This window comes from Odontomachus brunneus, unplaced genomic scaffold, assembly GCF_010583005.1.
Source record: "Odontomachus brunneus isolate Ranch 3 - 2012 unplaced genomic scaffold, Obru_v1 Obru_scaffold_334, whole genome shotgun sequence".
In the NCBI taxonomy this organism is placed as follows: Eukaryota; Metazoa; Arthropoda; class Insecta; order Hymenoptera; family Formicidae; genus Odontomachus; species Odontomachus brunneus.
In genome coordinates, this window is record NW_022639784.1 from 112,633 (window position 1) to 132,679 (window position 20,047).

General features: G+C 37.7%; 1 protein-coding gene across 1 annotated transcript in view; it reads left to right on the top strand.

Moving 5' to 3' along the window:
• LOC116853482 (homeobox protein Hox-B1-like) overlaps positions 1–17,649 on the top strand; it is a 79,612-nt gene extending 61,963 nt beyond the window's left edge. Inside the window, exon 2 of the mRNA XM_032834605.1 lies at positions 15,360–17,649. Coding sequence (XP_032690496.1) covers positions 15,360–15,727 — 368 coding nt within the window. The 3' untranslated portion in view covers positions 15,728–17,649. The remainder of the gene's footprint in view (positions 1–15,359) is intronic.
• The last annotated feature ends 2,398 nt before the right edge of the window (positions 17,650–20,047 follow it).

A 20,047-nucleotide genomic window follows, 5' to 3' on the forward strand; every position in this document is an offset into this window, starting at 1 on the left:
CGGGATCCTCTCACGTGGCAGTCGAGTTACCGTATTTCACGCTACACGTCAAAACGAGTCTCTTCGTGACTTCGTTCCTCCGTTAAACGATGATTCTCGAACGGCATTTGTTGTGCCTCGATATAGCGGCTCGGACGTGGCGATTTTTCTGGAAGAGAGCAGCTATTCCACGCGCTTTGTTCGACATCATGCTCTTTGAAGCAATTTTCCTCAACGTTCGTTGTAATAGAAGATGCAGATACGTGTCTGGTCAAAAGAAAATGAAACAGTCCTACAGGGTTATAAAATATTCGAAGGAACTGTTAGCACTCAAATTCATTATAATTTCCAATCCTTTTTGTAGCATTTCTTAGATTATTCTTCTGCCTTGAAATTTACAGGGAAGAAATTCCCTGTAAAAGTGTGAAATTACTCTCTTAAAGTGAATCAGTGAAACATCATTGAAATCACTGACTATTCATTGATTTACTTTAAGAGAGTAAAGGGCTACAGACATCGCAGGACTGATGCAATATTTTTGGACCCGAGATCTTTTTCGACATGTATCATTTCTGACTGCAGGCAATTCCAGGATGAATGGAATATGTAGAAATTTACCAAGAAATATTTTTTTATTTTTTAGATATCCTTTCCCCCTGTGTAATATTTTTATTTTTATTTGCGCACGTCTATCACGATATGTAGACCGCTGCGAAATTTTACGAACAGGTTGGTCACGCACGGTCGATCAATTTCCAGCGCAAGTGGTTAACGTTATTTTGCCATTCGGAGCCGCACGCTCAAGACACGTGTCTGCCGAGAATGCCGGGCGTAAATCCATGCGAATTCGATCCCCCAGCCGTTTTGATCGAGCACGTCGTTATTGCTCTTTCGCAAACGACTCGTCTCGTCGATCCGCGGATTAACGGTTCGTCGCTTCTCGCCCGGCACGCAATAAGAAAGCGCGAGATGAACGGCGCCGTAACTATGTCGCTCTCGTACTTCGGCCCGGAGACATAAGTTAAGGGAGGAAGGGCAGGAAAGCGAGAGTGGCAGGTCGCGCTTACAAACCGGCGAAAAATCAAACGATAAATCTCGAACTCTCTGGGCTGCGGTTATGCCCTTGGGTCTAAACGACTAAATAAGTGTTCCAATTTCAAAATTACCCGCTAAACGATTTGTGGGCCGGCAGAAAATATATCGTTGACATGTGGGCAAAGCCCCTCGGGTTAAGGGCCGTGGTGAGCCGGCGTAGGCGCGAGAGGAAGAGAGACAGAGGCAGGGGGAGCGCGAGAAAGAGAAACGAAGGAGAGAAAGAGAAAGAGGGAGCCGAGGGGCGGGAGGAGGGGGGACGGCAGGGAGAAGAGAGTCTCTCCGAGATGCTGTCGGGAGACAAATGACCGCCGACCGACGGAAGACACTTCCAAATTGCTCTACGGTGTCGCAGTACCGCCTCTTTTTGCGTGTCTCTTCGTATATTCTTCGAATGCTCGCTTGTAGCGGGCGGACGACCTATTAGCAAAATACCGCGGGATGGACGTGCGGCACGAGCGACGGTTTGTCTGTCTCGCCTGTTATACATTCGCAATCCGATATCACTCCGTGAGCTCCCTGATTTAACCCACCCCTGACGGATGATACAATTTTCAGGCTTGTTCCTTTTAGACGAACTAGCCCAGAGAGGCAGGTGTAGGGGATACTGATTTTAATATAGACTTGTAAATAGCAATCTTGCTTTCGCAAGAAAATTGTATCTATCAACAAGCCACAGTACATGATCATGATAGATGTAATATGAAAATTTAAATGTAACATCAACTGAATAGGGGAGACTGGGTCTAAAATTATCATAAAATCAACAAATATTTTCTTGATGGATGCCATTAACATATTTACTTAAATCTACATTCTCTTTACTTAAATTGAGGAGATTGGGCCTAGTTGTCACGCTTTTCATACAGTGATTAAAAAAAGATGTATGCAATATTTTTTAATACTATGCGCATTTTCATATAGGTGCAACCTTTAGGTAAAAGAGAAATATATAATCCTTATATATATTTATGCACAAAGAAGTTATTAAACTGTAAGTAAAGTCGTGCAAGTATGACTATCCACCCCATACCTAGGATTGATTGTCACATGTTTTTCATGTAAAGGAAACAAAACAAATTATTTTTGTTTTAAAATTTCAAATGTTTCATTTTAGACCCAGTCTCCCCTATTCAGTTGATGTTACATTTAAATTTTCATATTACATCTATCATGATCATGTACTGTGGCTTGTTGATAGATACAATTTTCTTGCGAAAGCAAGATTGCTATTTACAAGTCTATATTAAAATCAGTATAGACTTACGACATTTAACTTTGGGATACAGCCAAGGGAAGCAACATTGACATCCTCAAGCGTTTTCAAACCAGATCCCTGTGTACACTGAGAGAAAAATTATCTTAAAATCAACAAATATTTCCTTGGTGGGTGCCATTAACATATTTACTTAAATCTACATTCTCTTTACTTAAATCAAATATTGTTTACTTGATTTAAATAAACAATATTTGATTTAAGTAAAGAGAATGTAGATTTAAGTAAATATGTTAATGGCACCCACCAAGGAAATATTTGTTAATTTTAAGATAATTTTTCTCTCAGTGTACTATGCTTGATATTCTTTACTATATTACTAACAAGTGTGCTTAACACAATTCGAATTAAAATAGCTAAGTATAACGAAAATTATAATATACGCTTCACCCAACATCCAAACGTCCTGGCTTCAGGTCTTCTTGACCCTATAAGCATTCACTTTAGAAGGCTGAAGAAATCAAACATTCTCGATCTGATACACCGCTTCTAAATCGCGAAGAGTGTCATTTAACATAAAAATAGTAATTAATAAAATCCTAATTAGTAGCAAATCACATTAACAAAACGAAAGTTCAAATATCTGTACTGCTTACTGTCGAAGGACAGATGTGAAGTGTAGTGCAGTGCAGTGTAGTGAAAAAGAAAAAAATTGATCATGACATACTGTTTGGGACAAATTTTGATAATATTTTTGGGTATTTCTTTCGTATTTCTATTTTGTCATACTATGACGGTCGTATTTTGGATATTTGTGTTGCATGGAATATAATGTAGCGTTGAAAAGAAAGGAAAAGAGAAATAAAGTGTGCAGCCTTAGTTCAACTGAAAAGAACAGGCCTTTTATCTCCGCTGAAAATTACACTGCTGTGATATGTTGAGTGATAATTTCTGAAATGTTCATTCTTCTAATTAAACGTTGAAACGATTAACTACGAACGTTAAGATGGTTTCTTGTATTTGCTTCTTGGTGGTTCACTTGTAATACGTTAATTTACGTAAATTTACATGGTTCCAATTGTTACTGTCGCTTGTGTAGCCGGCAGACCCGGTCCGGATTGAAATTCTGCTCGGCCGCGACGTGTAATCGGTTGACTGGCGTTTTCGTTGCGCTCCGAAAATCAGGCCAATGCGTTACCGGAGTTGATCAGTACCCGCTTCAAGTACTTGATAAATGCATATGAACTGCACATTCGATAACTACGGGGTTATCTAAGCACCTGCACTTGTGCGTGACGATTTACGCATCAGGAAGACCAGACAGATTAGCTGCATTATTTTCGTTTTAAAACAAAACTGAACGTTTGATCGCCAGAAATAGAATTTACGATAGTCTGATAATACTCATTTTGCTTCTACTGAAAATCATGACATACGTGGCAGAAATTGGGTTAACACATTTCCTATCAGAGTTTATTTGAATTTGTTTCTCCTTGACTACCTTTTTATTTTTTACTAATTATATAAAACGGACTTCGTTTTTGACAATGTGGATATAGAAAAAGAAACATTAATGATATCAGATATGAAGTTTATTTTATAGAAATAAACTTTATATCCCACAAGTAAATTTTCAAATACTTTTTTTCTCAGCATAGAATAAATTATCAGATGAGGAAACTTAATTTCTTAGGCACGGACATTAGATATTCAATAGCCTCTTGATCCCTTACCGATCAATATGAGATTCATTACTAGCCGCGAGGGGTCCAAAATAGACAAGTCTCTTTATTCGTTTACACGCGGAATACTTTCACAGTTAGACATGAGCATAAAGTATCGGAAAGATTGGAAGAGGGGGAGATGGAGAGAAAGAGACAAAGGTAAGAGCTGAAAGTAACAAAACCGAATTCCATTCGTAGAGCTTTCTCGCCCATCGACGGCAGCACCGAGAAGATCGCCGCCGGCTCGTAATGTCACTTATAAAACACTTATAAAACACGTGGTGTAGGAGTACCGTTAAAAGGCAACGCCAAGACAGTGTGTAACGAGTTGATTTTTTACTTGCCGCCGGTGCGTCGATAAAGACGTCAAATACCCTGAGAGACTGGTTATCCACAATGGCAAGAAACGACGATGGGAACCTGTTACGCCACTAATATACTTACGGAGAGAATTCGAGTGATGCATCGCTCACGGTCGTTAACCCATTTCGTTCTTTCTTTACGCGATAGCGGTATATACACGTCGTCGGGTATACGCCGAAACGAGCTGCGAGCTATTGGGCGATTTATGTCTGCGGGTCGCCTGATCAGCTTCTTGTCTAATAGTAGTATTAGTAGCGGTAATGCCGCAACTTACAATTAACTGCTTGAGTATTGCGGCATGTCTGTCGATTTTGTAACGCGGGGAAAAGAAGTTAACGAGAGGCGAAATCTCGTTTAGGAAATAATCGCCGCGAGAACTTTTGCTTTTCTTCGAGCCTGAGAAAAAGACACTTAGCATTTGTAGCTGTAATGACATAGAGAAATAATTACTTCAAATTACGGTCAAGAGAACAATTTTTTTAATTACATTTTACTATGATGTTAGTGATAATAAACTTATATGCATGTTACTACTATCATTTTACTACAAAAATATAATTGGGACCAAAAGTAATTAGAATTTTAGTTAGATCAACTAAAGTTGAGTTTGATCTAACTAAAATTCTAGTTGTTTTTGTTTCCAAACATATGTTTTTAATAACATATTAATGATAAAACACTTATACGCACGTTATTACTATCATTTTATTACAAAAAATATCAAACTAAACTTTAGTTAATCTAACTAAAATTCTAGTTACTTTTGATCTCAACCATATTTTTTGTAATAAAATGTTAGTAATAATAAACTTATATGCATGTTGTACTACTATCATTTTACTACAAAAATATAGTTGACGCAAAAAATAACTTAGAATTTTGGTTAGATAAACTACTTTTTTCTCTTGTGAAGACGACATATTTGACGACGCATGACAACTGGGAAATATGATCAATGATGTTTATTAATGTTCTCTCTGCCTACAATTCCTGAATGCCCAAAAGTAAATACTGAAATTATGAATTGCCGATATTTATCACGTGTGACAGCAGACATTGCGGATGTCGCTCGTTGTGGGTCTTGCGGACGCGCCAAAAACGCAACCAGAACTCGTTAACGGCGCGACAATTTCTTCGCCGAGCGTCGTTACGTCATTGACCGACCGTTTGCAGTTTGACCGTAAAATTCAGCTAACAAGAAACTGTTGTCGAATAATCTGCTCGACGAGATGGCAGTTAGGTTGTTTCAAGATCGTCGCGCCTCTTAACTCCGTTACTATTCTACTCGAGTGAGTCCTGCTCGAGCGTAACCAAGATGGCTGCACGACAGTTTTGTTCGTCTTCGTGGACATATCGTGCAGCTTCAAAATCGTGTCACTTGTTCTCATGACTATTTCCCTCCCATCGCTCCCCGTCGTCGCACAGCGACAAATCAAGCTTCGGATACTCTCTACTCTCTAAATTTCTTGGAGTGAAAATCTCACTCGAAAAATAGATAGCCAAGTCACTTGAATTAGAATGACTTCTCACTCTTATAAAGTAAATACTCTCACTCTGTATCGCTTTAACAAGCAAATTTGACAAACTGCTCTCATAATGAATCGCAATAATTAATAACAGATTGACTCTTTTACAGTGAGAATTAAATATATTGCAATAACTAGAGTCAGTAGTAACCACAAACAAGATAGAACTAAAGATTTTCCTTTTTACTTAATCATAAAAACTGAGTTTACTTGGAGTGAAATATTTTTTCTAGTTGAAATGAAATATTCCAACTTTCATTTTATAAAAAATTATTCATAATTTAGGTTTCTTCCATCTTCAAATATTTCTCCTCAATGAAATCTTTACTAGGAGATTGTAATTTATATATTTTTCGCGAAACACATTTTTGTAAATATTCTGTAAATAACTCGCGACAAATAATTCTAAATAACCATCACTTTCATCGCTTTCATGACGGAAAAATCAAATCGACAAAGGAGAAATTTCTTAATATTTGCACTCTTTAGATTTCCAATTATTCATATTTTAAATGTTTTTTAATCACAAAAATTTCTGCTCAACAGAACTTCGACTAGATGACTACTAAATCATATGCTATGAAAAATACAGCTTTTTGTAGATAACTATTCCACCATATGCTGCAAATTCAATCTTAAGAAAAAATTGATTAATCGTCAGTGTAACATTTATGTCTCGTGCAATTAGTTCATATATAGTTTACGGCCGTATGGCCCACTTTCCATACTCGGTGCGATCCTCACCGTGATGAAAGGGTCAATCTGTTATTAATTATTGCGATTCATTATGAGAGCAGTTTGTTAAATTGAGTTCGGGAGAAGATAAAGCACAGATACGAAAGTATGCCGCGGCTCATGTAATTAAAGCAAATTTTCGGCCAAGTCAGCACATTAATCAAGCGAATTTCGCCGCCATCTGTGACCCTAGTAGATGTCATACACGGATATGGTGCTTTACGCGCGGCAGGTGGTCGCGTCGGCTGTCCTTTATCGGGAGTTTATTTCTGTACAATTCCCTAGCATGTACGCATACATATATACCGTTTTCAAGTTTAGTTTTTTCGACCGAAACTGAATTTAATTAGAGCCCGTGGACGTCGATAATTCTAAAGCAAAGTCTAGTGCCAATACAATGCTTTCCCAGCCGCGATAACATACATAAATTCTGATCGTATGCTTATATTGTAGAGCGCAGAAAACAGAAATCACACAGCACGAACGGCAGCGAGCACGGCAGTGGGATTATACGAGATTAATATCTTGACCGCGCATAATTGAGGAAATCGCGTAGCTACGTTGAACGGGAGGCAAAACTCAAAGAATAACGGCGCGTTACGTTACCCTCTCCCGCCTCCCCTTCCCTTACGTGACGAATATTTCAGCTCGGGTAAAACCTGGACACGGTAAGTGGTTTTCGCGAAGGATGAAATTTTATTGCACTCGGCCGAGCCCCGCACGCTTAAGGGCGCTAAAGGGTTGCGGAGCTGTAAAGAAAGAAAATATTAGGAAAACACTAGGAGGTCATAGTCGTCCGTTGAGAGGCCGTTGGAAAGTTACAAACGGGAAATAAAGAGTCGGAGTCGTCTCGCCGCGGACAGACGCGAGTTGCGAAAGGGTTGCCGAAGCGGCGAATTCGTGAACATCAAACGAATTAAATCTCTGCGGAGAGTCGACCGCAGAAACTAATATCTCGGCGCGCACCGCTTCTTCCGTCCGTCCGTTCGTCCGTCCGTCCATCCATCCACCCGTTCGTTCGTTCGTTTCGTTTCTCTCTATGTCCTTGTGCAAAAGTCATTCGTCTACGATTTTACCTGTCAACGTATTCTTAGGTCTCGTTTCAACGGACGAAATATTCACTCCGCGCTGGGTCCACGCAATTAATAAATGGAAACATATATATAAGCATCAGATGTATACAAAATATATCCTGAATCCTGAGAAAAAAATGTTAGATATTTGTAACTATAAACATATAAAGAAATAATAATTATTAAATTATAGTCGAGGAAATCATTTTTAAAATAAATTCTATTAGTGATAACAACTTTATGTATATGTTATTACGGTCATTTTCGTGTTGGAACAACTAAAAATATAGTTCGAGTAAAAAATAACTATAATTTTAGTTAGATCAACTATTTTTTCTCTCAATTATTGCAGAATGTTAATTTACTCTTCAATTGTAAGATTTTCTAGTAATTTTTATGTAAAATTCTTTCTATTAATGAGGATTGTTATTATGCGATATACGAGAAAATGGCGCTGAATTAATAGAATCAATGGAATTGGTCAACAGCGCTCTATGTTGTTAGAATAATTTTCTTGATTCAATAGCAATGTTATTGAAACTAATATTCGAAGTATTGAAACAAATATATTACACATTGTTTTAATGACACGTTATTAGTTTTAATAATATTGCTGTTGAATCAAGAAGATTTATTCCAACTGACGGTGCGAATCTACTGATTCAACAGCATTTTCTTCCGTGTACATATCGTGGATATGATTTTGAATGCGATCCATTAGACGTTGCAAATACTTCGAAGCGTTTAAAGGAAAATAATGATTGGTTCATACAACACTTCAAAGCATTTGTAGAGTCCAATGAATCACACTCTTTGTTTCCTTTAAAAGATGAAACAATCTCTGTTCTGCCAGCAGATTAATGCAAATAACAAAATAATATATGATATATAATAAAATAAACCGAACGATAAGTTCAATGAAGCTCGTAAATAGCAGAAAATTATAATTAATACTTTATCGATCGATAACGAATGAGAAGTAATAAATTAACATCGCTACTACAAGTTGGATCGTTATTACATGAATGTGGCATGTATTACGAATGTGATTTTCATTACTTGATGCTCCTTGATTCCTTAACGATTTTTTTTCCTTCGAAGCTCGTCGAGCGGAAACTAATTTCCTCATGTTTCTTATCAATTCTAATAATCGTTTTTGTCTATACAACATTGATTTTAACCATAAATACGACTAAATTGATCGGTCGACAAGTAGAACCTCAATCAGATGCGCGATTACACACGATGGCACGTCCAGTTCACTTATCACTCGTCTGACTAATTGCATTTTTATTTTCTCGACGTAAAGACTATGTGCCTTCATCAACTTGATCGGACGTTCTCGATAAGAAGCAGCAAGCAAAACAGTTTAAGACCGCGTTTCACAAAATAGTAGAAGCACAAATAAAACTTCGACTCTGAATAACACGTTTCCTCGACAGATGTCTCAACATTTTCCGACGTTTGAATTTATCGACGTCGCGCCTGTGCAAACACAAATGTCAGCTTACCGTTAGAAAAGTGAGACAATTTGCGGATTACGTGGGTCGTGCATCGTTTCACGTTTTCGGCATACATTTAGTGCTAAACATGCATGTCCAATTATCATCTCTGATGCGGTAAACGTCGTTCCTCACTTAGATTTGAATAAAAATATAGTAGAAGCCAATAAAGTAAATAAAGTAAAAATCAACAAAATAAGCAAAGTAAAAGTCAATAAAATGTTAATTTTTACATACACTGATTATTCGATAAAAAATTAACAAACAAATATTTTCGATCAAAATACCGATGAATTTTTCCGATTAAGAAACATTCGATGAGAAATATCGATTTATAATTTTTTGATCGGTTTATCTGATGAAATGCCATTATGATCGAAAACACCCGATAAAATTTAATCGGATATCCTGATCGGATACAAAAATTGATCGGAGTTTGATCGGAAATATTTATTTGTTAATTTTTTATCGGATAATTTCTCTCAGTGTATATCTTTATATTTGAACTTTAACCTATTCAACTACAAATATTCTTTTTTTAACCCTCTACTGCCCAAATTAATTTCTCACGTTTAAAAAAGTTTTCATATATATAGGATGTTGAAAATTAATGTACTCAACACATATAAAGTGAAATATATTTTACTTTTCTAATTTTTTATTTTCCTAAAATAGATCTGTGATTCTGAGACCACATTGGGCGGTATTGTTGCCAATATACTAAAAAAGGCAGCCATATTGTGACTTGACGTCGCATCGGTCAAGATAGGAACATTTATACTGCAGATAAATAATGAGAAAGCTGGATTGTGACTTCAGAGTCACAACAGTGGACAGTAGAGGATTAGTTCGTATTTGGAAATTATCGCAATGGAAATGTAAATACAGAAAAAAAATTTTTTTTAATCCTGTCAACATTTTGTAAAATGCTGTAGATTCATATGGCACGTCGAAGCACACTATTCTTTCGTCGCTTCTACATGTTCAATTTTGAAGAAAAAAATGCGGGGCGTATTGTGCCGGTTTCTTTTGTGGCGATGAAATGCATACGCGAATAAAATGTAAAGTTGTAAAGATGTAAAGTCACCGTCACCGCCTGAAATACGCGATCAGAATGCGAACCATTGTTTTAAGGCCGGACTGTCCCGCCAAAAGCGAGACGCTCGATCACCTTATATGTACACGAGCAGCTCGCATCGGTCGACGGGGATTTTTCGAGCGGACTGTACAGTCAGGTTGCGCAGGTGTGACCGATGGCGGCGGCCTTTGATCCTGGAGCGACTCCTCGGCTACTTTGTCCACGACTCATCGCGCCCGCCTCTCTTTTTCGTCATTCGGTTCGATTATTTCCTAATGGCTAACGCCATTGCGAAAACGGCCATCGCGTATACCCCGCGGTAAACATTATGCGCGATAAAAAAACGCAAAGGACGAGCGCACGGGAGCGCCCCGGTTATTGGCTAACGACGCTAATTGACAATATTTTCCTCTTCCAAGGGTCAGCGCGAGCATAACGAAAACTGTAAAGCGGGAACCGGTATTACGCGGCGTCGCCCGCTAATAAGATACGACGACGGCGAGCAGTGATTATTTTCGGCCACTTCGCAAGGGGGTCAATTAATGCATTAACCGATAGAATCGATACGGCAATTTTCTCGTCAAATTTCATGTCGTCGGAATAAATCCTACGAGATCCAAGCACGCGTGGATTCGTGGATTCTCCGACTCGGTGATTCAAAAACAAAATATCACGAAAATAAATTTTTAGGAAAGCCTTCATCACGATTTTTTTTCCGGAAAAAAGAAATGTATCGATTCTTTTCTGAACTTCTAACAAAATTACGATGAAAACTGATTTAATTTCCATTATTTTGTGACATTTGAATTCTTCCGTGAAAACAGGCCGTGTAAAATAATTTCTCCTGACGATATATTTACAAAATAAAAAATAACACGCGCCTCTTAAGTGTATTTCGTAAAACGCGAGTTAAATAAATTATTCAGTCCTCCTCCCGCACGTTTTACAGCTCGGTAAATAAATACCGCATTAAAAGAAAAATAGCAGGTATTTAAAAAATAGCCGGGCTGTCATGAGCACTTTCATTGAACAGTGTCCGATAAGATACAACGTGATGCAGGTGATTGCTTTAACTGGCTGTTTCTTAAACCGGCAATTAATTTGTAATAACAGGCCGATTTAAGAAAATTGCCGCGTTAATAGGCGCTCGCAACGAGCACGATAAGATACGGCGCAAGTCAGAACTCTTTAAGGCGGCAATCCATTCTCACACAGAACGTAAGCGCGCACGAGAAAATTAATAACAACGTACTGAAATGCTCGCGACTTTCGCGGTATCTCGACAATCTGAAATTCAAATCTCGGCTGCGCGCGATATTGCTTAATTGAGCGAGCGCCGAGATCTTCGATCTAGCTGTGTTAGAAAGAAAATATGCACGGTCGTTTCAGGAGGTTGTAAGACAAAATAAGACCGTTAAGAATTCATTGAAACTTGCACTATTTGTAAATTGAAATATTGTCTAACTGTTCGTGCAATTTGGAGAAGATCGACCATTGATATTTGTTATTTATAGGTAATGAAATAAATAATATATACACGGAAAAAAGAGATGTGGTGCACCTAACAAAAAATATTTAGTTGTAAGCAAATAGCTGTATCATTCTACATATCTTTGTATGATAGTTATGTGTATGGTTGATTTGACTTACTTACTTTGGTGTGTCAACTACATCAATGAAGTTGCGCGTGATCTGATTGTAGCAACCAGAAATTAGTAAGGGGATCATTTTGCATAGACAAGCTAAATATCGATATAGTTGCATTAATCAATGCTATATTGCAAAGCAGCGATGTTAGAAAACAAAAGCAATTCACTACGCGTACAGCTAGAGATGTATACACGTGAAAACTGGTTCTGAGTGTATAAATATACATTTGTAGTTGCCGCGTAATGATCCGCGTTTGTATTAATCATGTATTATCACTGCTGCAACATAAATAACTCAGCCATTGCTCTTTGGTTACAGCAACCACATAAATAGTTGTTCCGTATTTTACTATTGAATCTGGTTGGCACAACCAGATTTCTGTATGGATTGTTTTTTCCATGTAGAAACGTAATTTTATTTGATAAATACATTGAGAGAAATTATCCGATAAAAAATTAACGAACGGATATTTCCGATTAAAATACCGATGAATTTTTGTATCCGATCAAGGAACATTCGATGAGAAATATTGATTCAAATTTTTTTGATCGGTTTATCTGATGAAATGCCACTCTGATTGGAAGTATCCGATAAAATTTAATCGGATATATTGATCGGATATAAAGATTGATCGGAAATATCTGTTTGTTAAGTTTTGTCGGATAATTTCTCTCAGTGTAGCAAATTTATGAACGGTTCTCTTCATGCATCACTGAAGATATATAACTGGGCCTTCTTAACACAGTTATTTTGCATTTTATTTAGAAGCGGATGTGCATGTGGTAAAGTCGCGAGCACGGATTATTTACACCTGTACACGTTTCATTTCAAGCACACAGCCGCTTTGGGATTTAATACTAAAGACGACGGACGCATCCGCTGGAAGCGTTTTGAGATACAGCCCCAGCTAGATCACCGGGATCTATCGTAGTTATGGCTCTCGGAATTCCGTGGCCGGAGCACCGTAACGAATGCGTAATACTTTTATGGAGAGGAAAGAGTGAGAAAGAGAAAGAGATAGCGAGAGCGAGTGAGTGAGCGAGTGAGTATGTTTGTGTATATGTATGTGTGTGTGAGAGAGAGCCCTTCCATGCCTCGAAAATACATTTAATTTGTAGCCCTTAGAGAAGGCTCTCCAGAGCCACAATTCCGGCGGCCGCCTGAAAAAAGCTTTGATTCGTTTTGCATGTCCCGCCTGGTCGCTTCGGGATTATGAAGTTTCGGTAGTATTCGGTGAGATACCCGTGTATATAGCGTCTAAGAAGTCGCGGATGTCATTTATAAAGGAACATAGATATTTTCCGAAGAAATCAGTTGAAGCCGAGATGAATGCGAGAAAGAGAGAAATAGAGAGAAAGAAAGAGAGAGAGAGAGAGAGGGGGGAAGCAACACTTTTTGAAGGTCTATCTCGCGAATGAAAGTGTAGACTGCGTGTGCCGAGAATGTGAAATCTAACGTCATCTCTGCGTTTTATAGAATCAACTGTTCCCAAGACGCCGTTACAAACCGCACATCTGCACGCTCCTCGATCGCTTCGATCGACGCACGTTGCCGTTTATTGGCAATTTCGCGAAATTAATTAGTGATCACCTTGTCCCAATTACCACTACACGTGTACATACACTCCGTGTTTACCCGCGGCTTTGTGAAACTACACAGTATGAGATGGGAGGTGAAGGAAAGAGGAGAGGAGAGGAGAGGAGAGGAGGGGAGGCGAATATGCCCCGATACACGGCAGATCAAATCTCCGGTAATATCTCCCCTTATCGTATTACCATCTCACTTTATTCCTGCGATTAACCACGCATAACGCGCATCAAGTAAGTGGCGAAGACGATAAGGTACGGTGGCGCGTACTAAACGCTCACTTCTCGTTTCCCCGATTCTCCCCTTTTCCTCCCCCACGCGTGTATGCACGCGACCACTGTTTTTCATTTTTTCTTTACGCGCGGCCGTGTTTCCGCGGAAGAACTTTTTCCGCTGCGTAAGTTCGCACGAGCAATTACACGAACGACGTTGACGATAAAATCTTAATATGCTATTCGTATCGGTAGCTAATTATCGAGAGAGAGAGAGAGAGAGAGACGCTTGCCGGACGACGGTCTTGTTATCGGCAGGATTTAATTGCCGCTATATCGACGGACCTTTTGCGGTCTCTCCCTTACGAGCGCGCGAGAGCACTTTTGCTCATTCATTACCGGAGCGCACGTAATAACCGGTGATGCGGTGTAACGCTACTGCGAAAGCCGAATCGCTTTCAGATCTTTCGCGAGAAACCGTGCGCGGGATCGTTGATAAGATTACTCACAGTCGTAAAGCGTTCCCTTAACAATTCCTTTCATTACGAATCATCTCTCTCTCTCTCTCTCTCTCAATTTTTAGCACTGCGCGGCGGTGTTTGTTTTCTGTATTAATTTGGGAGATTCTTTTACTTGCACACGTGCACGCAATGGTTGCGCAAAATTAACCCTAGAAAGGTATAGCATAAATTTACTCATACTAAAATTCTTAACTCTAGAAAGATAGTAACAATCTATCGTGCGATTAAGATAGGGTAATTGAGTAATTTTTACTCGTTCAAATAATATTTTTGTTTCTCTCTCAAAAAGAAGAAAAAACATCCATTTCAACGCCTGATAGAATAACGAGGGTAGAGTTTAATACTTCTGTTTCCTCGCGAAATTTTACATTGATGACGTCAGAAACGAGAAAATACATGATCAAAATTCTTGCAAAATACGTTGAAATAAAAAGATTTATTTATACAATGACACTTGCAAACGATTGAACAACTCTATAAAATATTCCAAACTCTTTCTTTTTTGCTCTAACAATTAATAAGTTACAATAAAATTAACGTGACATATAACTTATGTTCTAACTTATCCTCTCTCATAATTCTATCACGTTCAAATTACGCTTACTTATTAATTGTTAGACCAAAGAAAAGTTCGAACTAGTAGCGTAAATATTTGCCTGATATGAAAGTCCTGCAGCTTGTAATGGAGATTGAGGTTTATATGTCCTATGTGCCAGAATTTTGAAGTTGTAACTTCGAAAGACAAATAATTGTCGTGATTGATTGTACAAAGATTTCTTCTATATGCTAATACTCGCCATGAACCTATTAACAATATTTTGTATTATAATAACCGAAATTAAATATGCTGCAACATGGTCATCTCACCCTACCGTTCAAGCAATTTAGGATGAGAAGGCCACATATAAAATATGTATTTTAATTAGCTCCGGAGTCACCGCGAGAGATTTCCACAGCCTTGTCAGCCTTTAATTATGAGTCAACTTTACTTCATTCGCTCATATACCCGATTTCAATAATTTTATAAACGAAAATTGCTTTTATTATTCGGCACAATATGAACGCACACGATTAATAGTATCTGCACGTCTTGTGTTGCAGAGCAAGCCAATCACTTGAACCTGTTCAACAATCGCCAGCAGCCGAAGAAGAAGCGCAAGAGTCGGACCGCGTTCACGAATCAGCAGATTTTCGAGCTGGAGAAACGATTCCTCTATCAGAAATACTTGAGCCCGGCCGATAGAGACGAGATCGCCGCTCAACTTGGCTTGAGCAATGCCCAAGTGATCACGTGGTTCCAGAACAGGAGGGCGAAGCTCAAGAGGGACATGGAGGAACTCAAGAAGGATGTGCAGACTGTGAATCCACTTCTGGTCGCCCAACACCACAAGACGTTCTTAGAGAACGTGCAGGACTTGGGAATTCTGAAGAAACGACCATTGCCAAACTCTATGGACGAGAAGTCGTAGAACGCCCGAGATCGCCTTAGCCTTAAGACTTTCTTTCTGCGTGCAATCGAGGCTCGACGGTGGCGGAGAAATTGGATAACGGATATAGTCGCTCGGATATAGTTGCTCGTGCGCGCGCGACAGTACCGTTGTGTCTTTTCGCGTAAGTAACGATCGAACATACGATGACATTGTGGAATGATTTTGTACGGCATACTACTCGCGGAGGGCACACACGAAGATCGTTTCACGCCGCGTCAAATTTTTCAGAAACGCTGCTTCGGTACATTCGATGTATTTCGTTTTTAGTGAACTTGTGTTGTTACGAACAATTAAAATCTCAAAAGTAGTGGAAATTTCCCGACAAGTTATATTACAGAAATTAATTTTTAGTGAACATGCGTTGTTACGAACAATTAAAATCTCAAAAGTCGTAATCTCAAAAGTGGAAATTTCCCGACAAGTCATATTACCGAAATTTGAATACCGAGACTATTCCAAAATACTGATTTCTTTGAAGAATTATTATTTTGAGAAAAACAGTGCACACAAATATATTAATGGTGGACATGCATTTTTCTGAAAAATCAATGTCTCATAATTTGAAAACTAAGACTATTATGTAATTAAAAAAAAAATACATAACACCAAAATTTAAATACAACATAATATCCCAAAATACAATTTTCTTAAAATATGTGATTGATTCGAACCCGAAAACAGGATATGTGTATTAATTCCTTTAAAATTCAAATACAAAACAATATCTCAAAATACAATTTTCTTAAAATATGTGATCGATTCAAACCCGAAAACAGGATATGTGTATTAACCTTTTAATCCTAAATTAATTCTATACGCAAAAAAATTTTTTTTTTATTTATTATTGTTTCGAGCAATGTAAATATTTTATTTTTATTTTTCTATTAACTATTTTTTTAGAAATCAAAATATTAGAGAAACAATTCTTTGATATTATATTTATTTTTAATGCAAACTATATATTTTGCATAATATCAATTTTCTACTTTTTATACATTATAATAATGCACAAGAATATTCTATATAGCCCACTATTTTATGACAGGTAAATACAATATTAATGAATTGTACTTATTTAGAATTGTCAATCTTGGAGTAACTAAATGAAAATCATGAGAAACAGTGTTGTCAACAACATTTTACATTTTGTTGGAGAAGAATTGATTGAATTAATGTCTGTATCGACTTGAATTATTGAAGTATTGCCTTAAGATAACAACGGATGGCAAAGGGTTAATATTTTGAGTATACTCTTGTATTTAAATGAGTAGATACTAATACACCTATGCAATTCCAATATTTCGGCAAAATTGTATTTCAGGAGATTATCTAGGTATTCAGATTTCAGTATTATGATTTTTTAGAAAATTCTTCCACTTTTTAAATTTTGGTATATTTTTTTTCGGGATAATGTCTACTCATTTGGATTTATTCATTCTTGCTGCACTTACATATTAATGTACTCAACTGTACAACGAGACAATTTCGATATTTCAGTAAAATTCTATTTCGAAAAATTATCCTGATACTCGAATTTTGGTATTACGATTTTTCAGGAAATTGTCCTACTTTTCAAATTTCAAAATATTTTTCTTTTTCAGAATAATACACGCGCGCGTTCACCTTTCTTTTTATGCACTGTTTGTAACTCTTTGTCGAGTTTTCATGTTTTTCTCGAGAAAAGCATGAAGAAAATTCTCCGATCAATAGCTTTTTCTCGGGCTTATTTGATTTGTCACTAATCTAACTTAATTCTTGTCTGGATCTATAGCCACGGTTTTGTATCTCAAATATTATAGTAGTTTATTTCACGAGTTGTATTTACAAATCGAATGTATGTATGTACGAAAATGTGTTAATTTTTTTTAATCAAATGTAATAAAATTTGCAATAACGTCTTTCTCCGATACGATAAGTGTAGCCTTGATATGGAAAACTGTACTTGTAAAGTCATCTTACTGTTATTCATTTAGTAAGTCTTACAAGCATGAATCCATAAAATTTATTAAGAGCTTGCGAAGGTTCGTCGGATCAAATATGTAATCAAATAATTATCCAAGAGATAACAAAAAATGATGCATAACGACATCGGATAATTTGATGAAACAAGGCGTGTGTTGTTATGTTTATTATAAACAAAATAAATTCAACTAAAAATCCGACGAAATTTTGCGAATTCTTATTAACAAAAGGTGGAACGCGATTATATTCGGAGGGAAATTTTCGTTGTGCCTGTCAGAAACGAAAGTGGCATTTTTGCATCGTACATCGCGGCATTAAGTAGAAGCGAAAGCGTATCATAGTCTGCGCGCAGCGCAAAATTGTATTATAATGTATTTATTATAAAATCACGAACGAGAAAGAGATAGTGCGGACCATGAAGAGGGCCGATTAAAACCGTCGATAATAAATTATTAAGCGAATATTATTCCCGTAAATTATAAACGGCGTCCTGTCGTCGCCGTCGTGTATATACAATGTATATATATATATTCTCGTTTCCCCTTTATAACATTACGCATAGACATGATATAGAGCCGTTATACATGATTAGAATAAAAGAAAAAAAAATGAAATCGTAAATGATAGATGGGACACTGCAATATACCTGATTATGAGTTTAGTGAATTTAGGGAAAGCGATTAAGATGTACATCTACATAAAGGCGGTTCGTAAAGTGATAGGCGCGTGAGAATAAACTAGGAGCGCGTGTGTAAACCGACTTAGTATACAGTGTATAGCGAAGCTAAATAAACGGAAACATTATTGAAACGAATGAACTACCATGCTCGACTTATTCGACCCTCGGTTCCGTCGTCATTCCTCCCAATTCTCCCATAACTTTATGTTTCTCCATAACTTCTCACACTAAAGATTGAGTAAAACGAACTATGTTTCTAAGATAATAAATATATTGAATTAGAGACAGTCACAATTTACTTTTACAATTTACGTTTACAATTTAATTTAGTCACAACGCGTTTAGGATTTAGGAATTAAAGACAATGACGTTCAGGAAATTGGGACAAATAGAAGAAAACATTGCAGCAATTTCATTAAAATCATTGAATAACTTTCATCACAATAAGGATGAAAGTTTTACTGTTCCTTTAGTAACTTTCGCAAAATTTTGAAAATAATTCTTGCATTTTCGAAAATCGTTTTCTGAAAGTAGGATTGAGCTTATATATCTTGTGGTGTGCACGCGAAGCATATGAAGTTTGGAATGCAACTTGTGAGGCCGAAAGGAACATTTCTCTTTCCAACCGACCTTTCCTCTCATAATTCGGTTAGGCATCAATGAGAGGAAAGCTCAAGAGTCATATTGATGTTTTCTATTTTGTGTATACATGGATAACACGAAGAATGGAATATAACTTGCTGAGTTAGAGTTACGCTTCCCTGGTCACGTGACATTCCTCTTTAGGCGTGATTATTCGGTTAGACGTAAATGAGAAAAAAGTCATATTAAGTTATAAATTTTCTGTACTGTGTTTACACGAGATCGAAGGCACTCAATACTATATATGATACATTTACGATTTATGCGCTCTGATTCTTCATCGAAAGAGCCTATTGAATCTTTATATTGTATCACGCTTAGTACTATCACCTGGAACACAACTGAGTGAACGTCCTTCTGTATTTATTCATCATGTGGATAAAAATTGCAGCCTACTTAAGTCATCAAAACGAAAAAGAAAGAAAGATTACACGAAAAATCGCGATATCGAAGTTCGAACGGCATTTAACGAGAGCAGATTTACATTTTACAGCGCCTTGCGTAATATCGTTTATGGCAAAAAGAATGGGCTCAAGCCGCGTAGGCGGTGTTTGCGAAGACTACAGACGCGCGTGGTGTACTACGTAAAGATGAAAAGGAATTATTCCCCAAAAATAGCGCGCGCGGCCGCGCCACGACTCTTCTGAGAATCTTTTTGAAGCCGCACTCGTGAGGTTTACTCGGGGACGTAATTTATTAAGATGAAGTCATTTCGCCTTTTCCTCTGTTGTATCCGCCCGTGCGTAGTCTGGCACTCGTCATAACCGGACGGCGTTTCTACCGCGGCAATCGCCGATAGATCAGAACTCGCGGCAGCACGAGATTCCAGAAAATGCCAGAGCGGCCAAAGACACCTACACGCGATGATACGTGTTACGGAAGCCGGCAGGGTCCCATTAAATATGTTGAAAGCGTAAGGTATAGAGAGGAAGAGAACAGGGAAACAGAGAGAGAAGTAGAGAGAGAGAGAGAGAGAGAGAGAGAGAGAGAGAGAGAGAGAGAGAGAGAGAGAGAGA